This window comes from Psammomys obesus, unplaced genomic scaffold, assembly GCF_907164565.1.
Source record: "Psammomys obesus unplaced genomic scaffold, mPsaObe1.curated_primary_1811, whole genome shotgun sequence".
Classification (NCBI taxonomy): Eukaryota; Metazoa; Chordata; class Mammalia; order Rodentia; family Muridae; genus Psammomys; species Psammomys obesus.
Window position 1 is genome coordinate 20,785,013 of NW_026592890.1, and position 9,654 is coordinate 20,794,666.

The 9,654-nt window shown below is 45.0% G+C and overlaps 1 protein-coding gene across 1 annotated transcript in view; it reads right to left on the reverse strand.

The window, feature by feature from the left end:
- Bves (blood vessel epicardial substance) overlaps positions 1 to 4,955 on the reverse strand; it is a 29,218-nt gene extending 24,263 nt beyond the window's left edge. The window contains exons 1-2 of the mRNA XM_055616106.1: positions 4,817 to 4,955; positions 2,127 to 2,362 (exon numbers count right to left, since the gene is read on the reverse strand). Coding sequence (XP_055472081.1) covers positions 2,127 to 2,352 — 226 coding nt within the window. The 5' untranslated portion in view covers positions 2,353 to 2,362; positions 4,817 to 4,955. The remainder of the gene's footprint in view (positions 1 to 2,126; positions 2,363 to 4,816) is intronic.
- Positions 4,956 to 9,654: the final 4,699 nt, after the last annotated feature.

The following is a 9,654-nucleotide window of genomic DNA, read 5'->3' on the forward strand; positions in this document are numbered from 1 at the left end:
CACACAGAACATGCACATACCACAGCATACATATATCCACACAGCACACACAAAACACAGCACACACACACACACACCGAGTTTTTGTTGTTGTTGTTTTCATTGTTACTTTATTGTATTCCATTCTGCAGGATGTCCCCTGGAGTGCAGGAAGTGTACTCTATCAACTGTGTTACATCCCTAACACTAAATGTTTAGGTTTTTGAGGGAAAAAAAAAAAAGTGTCTCCCTTTGTAGAACAGGCTACCTTACCTCTAAACCTTTCTGCTTCAGCTGGGACTGCAGGCATACACGACCACACCTGTGAAACCTACACACCTATTTGAGGGTATAATTTTGGGTAAGTAACAGAAGGAACCTTATGTAGAAAAGAATTCCCCACTTATGACTGGATAATTAACTGCAGCTTAAGGTGAAGCAGGGGAGTGAACGCCACGGCTTCGGACAACACTGAAGAAAGGTTTTCCGGAAGGTTTCTACAGATTTACTAACCTGCTGGCTGGGAACACCAGGATTGAGCTGCAGTATTATAAGGTCTGAAACTCCTACCCAGGCACGGTAGCACACACCTCTACTCACAGTACTTGGGATGTGGAGGTAGGTGGCTCGTTTGTGAGTTCAAGGCTAACCTGGTTTACAGAATGAGACCCGATCCCGCTCCAATTTTTTTAAACCTCATTATTTGATAAGGAATTATGCACTACATTTTATTTTGCATTTCCACAATTAGTGTTGAACTCAAATATTCTACTTACTTTGGGGTTTTGACACAAGGTCTCATGTGGCCAGCTTTGAGCCCTCGGTGAGGCTGAAGTTATCCTTGAACTTCTGATCCTATCCCCCTGAGTGCTAGGATGCTTTACTATGCTTAGTTTATGAGGTGCTGGGGTCATGCCCACGGCTTCATGAAGCCTAGGCAAATACTATACCACAATTGCCATCCTCACCCGAGGGCAAATATTCTGCTAAAATTTTTAGTGACCTGAATTCTCTCTGTGTGATCCATTCATCAACCAGCCTCTTCCTGTACTTTTCTCACCAATTCTCTCACTTTGTATAAATATCTTTATTTTCTAATTTCTGGATTTTTAGTTGAAAATGATCGCTAATATATACATGTATAGATTCATATGCACATGGAAGCTAATTTTTCACGTTAAGTGCAATGGTTGGCTTCATTACAGTGGAGCATCAGAATAAATGTGATCCCTTTACTTCCTGGGCCTCAGTTTCCTTATTTATGGATGAAGGTATCAGGCTAAACAGATGCTTCCTGGTACATCTTACCTCCCTATCATATAAGGAATTTGTCAATAACCACTATAGGTCTACTGTTTAATATTTTGATATGAATAAACCTAACACACTCAATCAGTTAATAGGGCCCAAAATATTCATATTATGTACATGTTGTATAAACGTTACACTTCGGTTACTGTATATGGGAATCGATTTTGTTCCCAATATCACTTGCTGTAGCAAGTAGTTTTCAAGGTCATGATGGTAGGAACGCTGCGCCAGGCACCATGCTAACATCTACTTAATTCTCACAATAACCCTAGAAGGTGTTTTCATTTTTACCCTTCTTTGATGGAGGGGAAACCGGAGTGACAGACAACTAAAATCATTTGCTGGAGTTACACAGTTAGCAAGCAGTGGAATTAGGACTGGAGTCACATGCTCTGACTCCCGACAGGCACGTCCTTGCATGGGTTTTCTGACATACAGAACCTGACTAGTATAGAAAGCAAACACAGCTTATACACAGTAAAAAAAGGAGATGCTGGCACGTGACCCACGCTCTAAATTTAGGAGACAGGCTGCTGACTGGAGAACAAAGACTTACATTTCTTGGATGCTATCCACCTGATAAGAATACTCTAAGCAGCTGAACATGGTGGTGAACGCCTTTAATCCCAGCACTCAGGGAGGCAGAGGCAGGCTGATGGATGTGAGTTTGAGGCCAGCCTGGTCTACAAAGTGAGTCCAGGACAGCCAAGGCTACACAGAGAAACACTGTCTCAACCAACCAACCAGCCAACCAAAGAATACTCTAAGCATTAAGCTCCCAGTACCAAATCCACCCGATGGCCATCGCACAAATGTCATCCTGCACCGTGTCTCACCTATGGCTAGCATCACTCTAAGCAGTATCATATGGAGATGAAGAGTGGTTGGAATCACCAAACCAACCGCAAAACAAATGTTCGCTACATGAAAAACCAGATGATGAATCTCTCTCCAGCTTTCACAAGTGGTCTCATTGGAAGGCACGGGTGTGATACTTCCTAACTCAGACGGAAAAGCTATTACGGTTGATTCTGCCAATGGGCTGGACTCCGTATAATTCATGTTGAAAGTCCTATAAAAAAATACACACAGACAGTCATAATCGGAAACTTCATCTTTTACGCCTATGACAGTAATAGGCCAGAATCATTTTATTACATGCTGTTAGACAGAGTTTTCCAGTACTTATCAAGCACATAGGTTCAGACTTCAGTCACAAAGTAAGCATGGCCTTTTCTTTTTCTGTCATAACGATCCCCCATTTACCTTATGACGAAATGAAACATCTTGGAGAATACACAACTATCCTGACATAGGCACATGCACACACGCTTACAAAAGAACACACATATACTTGACGAGGATGAGAACCAGCAAGTGTAAGAGACATTCAGAGGTCACAGCATTCACAACGGTTTAGTGGTCTTTTAACTATTCACACTGGAAACCGAATTCAAGCACAGAAAAAAAAAAAAAAAAAAAAAAAACCAACCTGTAAAAACAAAACAAACCAAAAAGCTGGTTTTCTGAATCCTTTGAAAACAAACACCTTCATATTAATTACTTAAAAGCTTAAAATATGTAGATAGGTCTATTTTGTGCCGATATTAAATCACTGCCACATATCATACAAAATCATATTCATTACTAACATCTACACACACATAAATAATTTAAATAGCATTTAAATTTTCATTTATTCTGCAACTTAAGTCTATGTTTTCTTTACTCAAATGTTTCTAGTTGGTAGCATCTCACAAATTAAAAAGTAGTAAATGTACAATTTATATATAAGGAGGTTCATGAACATACATTTGGCTGTTTAATATTAAGCTCCATAGCAAATACATTTCAAGTAATACACATTTTACACATATTTATATGAAACTTAACACAAAGTAACACTCTATCCTATTATTACCCATTCTTGGTCTCTGTTCGACGTGCACAAAAAAGAAAAAAAAACCTTCGTTATTAATTGCACAAATTTGGTCCTTGAGAAAAACTATGTAGGTTTACAGAAGACATGAGTTAATGTCTTTCACTTTTTAACGTCGAATGAAGACCCCCAAAAATCTTTAAATTTAATTTAGAAATATATACATTTTTCAAAATAAAGAAATTCAAATGTTTAACATAATAAAGATTTTAAGTGGTATAATAATAGGTATGGTTCGGACTTCTTGAAAGGGCATTAGAAAAGTCAGTATATGTGGATGATTTTGTGTATCTCAAGATGACCAACAAGTTTATGAATATGAACGACGTGAGTGAGCCAAAGTGTACCTTTGTGACATTTATTTTTTTGTGTGTGCTGAGCCCCACACTCAGGGCTTTAAACATAAGGGAGCACTCTATTACTGAGCTACCCTACCTACCCCAAACAGTTCACACTTAAATGCTGATTTTCTGCAAAAAGAAGAGAACGAGAATTCAACTACTTTACAAAAGTCTTATTAAAAACATACATAAGCTTATTACGATGGGGGACTAGGGGCAGGTTCCAAGATCTGGAGTGTGAGTCATCCCTGCTCCCTATGTCCTGTAGGAGGCAGAGGCGATCCATGCTTATTATCTATACACTTCCAAGGCCTAGCCTCTCCAGATATGTCGCTGAGGAAGAGCCTCAGGAGAGGAGGCCGAAACACAACACCTACGTAAAACCCGTTTTTCACGAATACTTCCCTGAGGTCCGATCAGCTTCTATACCACAAGCCACCGGGGAGCCACGTAAGGCAGAGAATGTTGCTTCCCTCCTCAATCTGCCCCCCCCAAAACATACACCCTTGGGCTAGACATGGCTGAAGTGTTAAAAAAAAATTCCTTCGGGTTTTGATGTTCTAAAACAGATGTATGTAATAAACCAGTCAACACAAACTCCTCATAGTTCACCCGTGTCGCCTCCTAACAACATGGCTGCAGTTCACTTGAAGGGTTCTTAAAAGCGGCATTAAAAGCTTTACATTTCTGGTCAAAGGAACTGATGAGAAAACTATAACCTGCCTCAAAACCAGAACCTATTATTTCTGCAGGGGTCCGTGGGCTCACAAGCCACAGGACAGCTTGCCGGAGAGGTTCCCCTCCCACCACGCAGGTTCTGGGGCTCCAACTCAGGTTGCAAGGCTTGCTGGCTAGTGCCTTTACCGGTAGGCTGAGCTGTCTCACCAACCCCGAGAGCCAGTTTCAAACGTAGGATTATTGTAAGACATATTTTGATACTCTATACTTTATTAAAAATATACAAATTATACACCCAGCTGTAGGTGTACAGATACACATATAAAAGCTTATATGAAATGTTCATCTGTCATTTAAAAAAAAAAAGCAGTTTTTAAACGCAACGATTAACGCGTTTGGGCTTGCTTAATCGCTATTTAATGGGTTTAAGTCCTACACTGAACCGCCCTTGTAACAGACAGTGAACGGTGGGTCTAATGAAGAGGGCTAGGGGAGCGGTGAGTCTGTAAACCGTCAGGACAGTTTTGACCAGATCAAAACCTGACCCCTCAACGTCTAAACGACTTACTGTAGTAATTCAGCCACGCACCGGCTTTTCGGATAGGCACCTGCAGGTCTAAAACAGCGGACGGGGAAGCTGGTCTTGAACCCTGTCCGAATTCCAGAAACGAAGACGGACAGCCAAGAGTGAAAGCCACGAGAGCGGACGCGGCTCGCTCCGGTTTCCACGGAACCTTAGGAGGTTTCTGGGGTCCGGCTGGCAACCACCGGCTTCTCCGGGGCTCCGAAACGAGGCTCGCGGGCCGGGGCCGAGGACCCCGCGCTCCCGGCCAGCCGCGCCCGCACCCCGGCTCCTCCTTACCCGGCGCGTCCCGGGCGCGCTCGAAGTTGGCGACGGCGGCTCGACGGGCTCCGGCCAGCTCCCCGGCTCGGCGGCCGCTTTGACTAAAATAGGCATCGCGGCGGGCGGCCGGGGCGCACGGCGCACGCGCCGCCTGGGGTGGCCCCGCGGGCGGAGCCCCGCGCCCCGCCGGACCCGCCGCCCCGGGGCCTCCGCGAGCGCGCGCGCGCGCCCGCCTCCCGCGCTTTCTTGTTTGGGCAGGAGCGGGGGGCGCGCGCGCGCGGATCGCCCCCCAACCTCCCTGCAGGGGAGACCGGGGGGAGTGGCCCACGGCCGGGAGAGCGCTGCGGCGCGGCCACGCCGGGCAGCCCAGCCGGACGCCTGCTCCCCGGGGACCTCCCCGGGCTGGCTTTCAAAGAAGCGAGCCTCGGGGCTTAGCCGAGATTCGCACGAGAGGCCTCTTTCGGAGGCCAGGCTCCCCTTTGAGTTTGCCACTTAGGTTTGGCACCGGGCATTGAAAAAAGTGGCAAGTGGACGGGTGCACCAAATCTGTAGTTGTGTTGGACAACTCTTCTGGGTAAGAGATGCAGAAAGGTTACGGGAATGAAGAAAAGTCGGTGGGGGCGGGAGTTACAGGGCAAATGAGGAGGTTAAATGGGCATCGGTTTTCTACCTTGTATCCACTGTGTGACCGGTTATTTGCGGACGAGGTCGAGAGAGCATCCCGAGGTGCACGTTGGTCCAATCTCCTTCCGTTCCAGAGTCAAGAAGTTCAGACCACGTTTCTGTCTGTCTGCTCTGGTTGGCTCTGGGGCGTTCCCCTCAAGGCCTGCGAGTTCCCGGCTCGGCGCTGTCCCAGCCAGTATTGAACTTAGAAGAACCTTCAAGAGGAGATGGCTCGGTAGTAAAGCGCTTACCAGCCTGGGTTTTCAGTTCTGCCAGGCGGGATGCAATAGCCCGGAATCCCAGCGTTCCGGAGGGGACAGGGGGAGACTCCCCGGAAACTCCGTGGCGCAGCAGAAAAACTACGTCTCAAACAAATTGGAAGGCGAGGACTGCCGCGGAGGTTTTCCGCTCTCCTCCACCTGCAATCCTCTTCCTCTCCCTGTCTCCTCTTCATTTCCTTTCCCACTCTTCCACCCTCTCCCCACTTAGTTTCCTCTCTTCCTTCTTCCTCTTGGCATGAGTGTATGTACCGTGGCATGTGGAGGCCAGAGGTCAGCTTCCGGTGTCATTCTCTCGGGACCACCAGCCTTGTCTTTGGAGACATTAGGCTAGTCAGGCTGATCAGTGAGCCTCAGGGAACCTTCTGCCAGAGTCTCCGCTGAGCAGGGATAACAGACTGCACCACCACTTCGGGCCTTTCTACATGGGTTTGGGGGATCGGACTTTTTCTTGTCCTCATTCTTGCGCAGCAAGGACGTTACTAACTGCACCCCATCTCCAGCCCCCAGGGTTGTGATGAGGACTGAATTTCATCCTGCAAAGGTCTTAGTTAGAATGGCATTAATGCAAATTCTGTGCCCGTGAGTTTGTATTGTCTAGTTTTCTTTAAGTTGTGTGAAATTAGTTTTCATTGCTGTCTATTCAGTCGGCTAGTTCCTAGATGCTCTGTCTGCCATTTTGGTTGCCACAGTTAAATACAGTTGAGTTCTGGGTGTCAATCTTCGTGTACAAAAGATTTCACTGTTCCTTGGAGGACGGCTCATTATATGAGAACTGAAAATGGCCTGAATTCTAACCATGGAAGAGTGAGTGAAGTTTAGAATAATCAAACAATCCTGTTCTACACAGCTATTAAAATAATTCATAGGACTGGAGAAAGGATGGCTTGGCCACTACAGCACTCACTGTAGAAGCAAGAGGAGCAAAGTTCTGCTCCCTTCTGAACCTGTAATTCCCAGGAGGGTGCCCCAGCTAACTCCACCACCAGAAAGCAGAGACAGGGATACCCAGAACCGTCTAGGGAGACTAGCCGTCTGGGGGAGCTCTGGGTTTGCCCGTCTAACTTTAACAGCTGTATCTATTATTTTTAGCCGTGTGTGTGCATACGCTTGTTCGAGTCTGTATGCACCGTGTGCAGGTTAACAGGAGGTCTAACCGGGGTCAGATCCCCTAGAATTGGAGTTAGAGCCAGTTGCGAGCTGCCATGTACTGCTGGGAACCAAACATCGGTCCTCTTGGAGAGCAGCAAACGGTTCTTTAGACCGTGGTGCTCTGAGTTTGATTGAGAGACCCTGACTCAAAAAATTAGATTCCTGAGGTCAACCTCAGGCCTTCGCTGTCCTACGTGTGCAATGCATGTCAGTGCACACACCCCCCACCCCCCACAACATATAAACACACGGAAAATGTACAGAAACGTGTTACAGACACCATTAACAGTGCCTACTGGATACACAGAACAGTGGTGAGGAGACTATGGCCCAGAGGCCCAGCCCACATTTTTTTTTAACAGCCTATAAGCTAATATATTTTGTTGTTGTTTTTCAAAGATTGAAAAAGATCTAATAATATTTAGTAATATGTAAAATTTTTTTGAAATTCAGCGTTCACAATTTTATTGGGAGACAGTCGTGTTTCTTTTTGTGGCTTTTTTTTTTTTATTTTTGTACTTCAAAAGCAGCACTGAGCAGTATGTGACAAGACCTAGATACTTACTATTTGACTCTACAGAAAATGTTTACTGACTCCTGTTAGAGACTGTGCTGTGGGCTGGCCACTATAAGTGATTTTTCTATTTTTATCTGGTTTTTTTATATATATATAGAGGAAATTGCAATAACAGGCTGAGGGAGCTGCTCAGAGTGGCACAGCTTAGTGAAACACTGAGCCAGGGTGTGGACCAGGCAGTCTGATCCCAGAACCTGTCAACAGGACGTAACTTCTACCACTCCCTCCCTCCAGCTGGCTGTCTCCTGCAGAAAGATGTGAAACAGGAAGTAGAAAGAGGCAGGTGGCATCCTCTTCATGTCTGGCCACCCGTGTGCTGATGACATTTCACTTTCTCAGAGCAGGGGCTGATGAGGTGTTCCCCCCCCTCCCTTGCCCTGTCTCCTCTGACCCTCCTCCTGTTGTTGTTGATTCTGCATTTGCTTCTGCCTAATTTCCCACAATAATCGGATGCTGGTTTCATAGCTAAGAGTTATTAAAAAGATCTGAGCAGTGGCTTTTGTAGTTCAAGGGGACTCACCTGTTACAGCTCACTCACTTGTACTTGGAACAGGACCCCTACAGTGTTCCGGTCATGTAGACTGCATACTTTTCTCAATAGCGCTGAATGAGGATGCCTTGATTGGAGTTCCAGGGATCTCTGCTTTCACTCTGTACCCCCTCAGTACAGCCCACCTAAGGACTGAAATCATAACTTATCATATCATACTGTATTTCAGTGTCTTTTCTCTCTGTGTCTCTGTATCTCTCCCTCTCTGTTTTGGTTTTTCAAGACTGGCTTTCTTTGTGTAGCTTTAGCTGTCCTGGAACTTTCTTTGTAGACCAGGCTGGCCTCAAACTCAGAAAAATTCCCCTGCCTCTGCCTCCCAAGGGCTTGGATTAAAGGAATGTACCACCACCTTGCTTGTATTTTAGTTTCTTACCAAAGGTACATGAATGCTGACTATAAAATTCAAAATAAGAACTCTAGATGTAAAACCTTGGCTGTGGTAATGTTTTTGGCTCCCACATTCATTTTTCTTTTATGTTTTTAGACACGATCTCGTGTAGCCTAGGTTGGCCTTGGAGTCATTAGGCAGGTGAGGATGACCTTGAACTTCTGCCTCTAGCCCTCAGTGCTGTGTGTGCACTCTACCACAGTCTACCATCATATATATCTTTTAAAGTTATCTTTATCCTTGTTATTTACCATTATTATTACTTTATGAGTATGTGCACCACTTCTGTGCCTGGTGCCCACGGAGGCTGGAAGAGGACCTCAGATCTCCTGGAACTGGAGTTACAGGCAGTTGTGAGCTTGTGTGTGGGTGCTGGGAATCAAACCCAAGTCCTCTGGAAGAGCAGGCTGTCCTCTTAACCACCGAGCCAGCTTTCCAGCTCCCTACCATTTTTGATGCCCTTATCAGATATTAGTTGGCCATATATACCTGAGTTTACTTCTGAGTTTTCAATTGAGTTCAGTGGTCTGTATGTCTGTTTTATGCCAATAAAATGCCGTTTCGATTACTGTTGCTCTGTAACATAATTTGAAATCAGTGTATATGATGCTTCTCGCTTAGTTCTTTCTCAGGACTATTTCAGGGATTTTTGTGGTTCCCTATACATTCTCACTTTTTTTGGTCTATTTGTGTGAAAACTTCTACTTGAATTTTAGTATAAATTTCTTAAATCAATACTATACTTTGGGGTAGTATGGACATTTTATTTCTTATATATATATATTTATTTTTTAAAACAACTTTTTACTTTAAATATATTTTGGTCATATTCTCCCCACCCCCAATTTAGTCCAGATCCTCTACCCCTCAAAACACTAAGTTCTTAAAAAAACACAAATAAAAACCAATAACACCCCCCCCAAGCCAAGAAAAAACAAAACACTACCCAAAAAG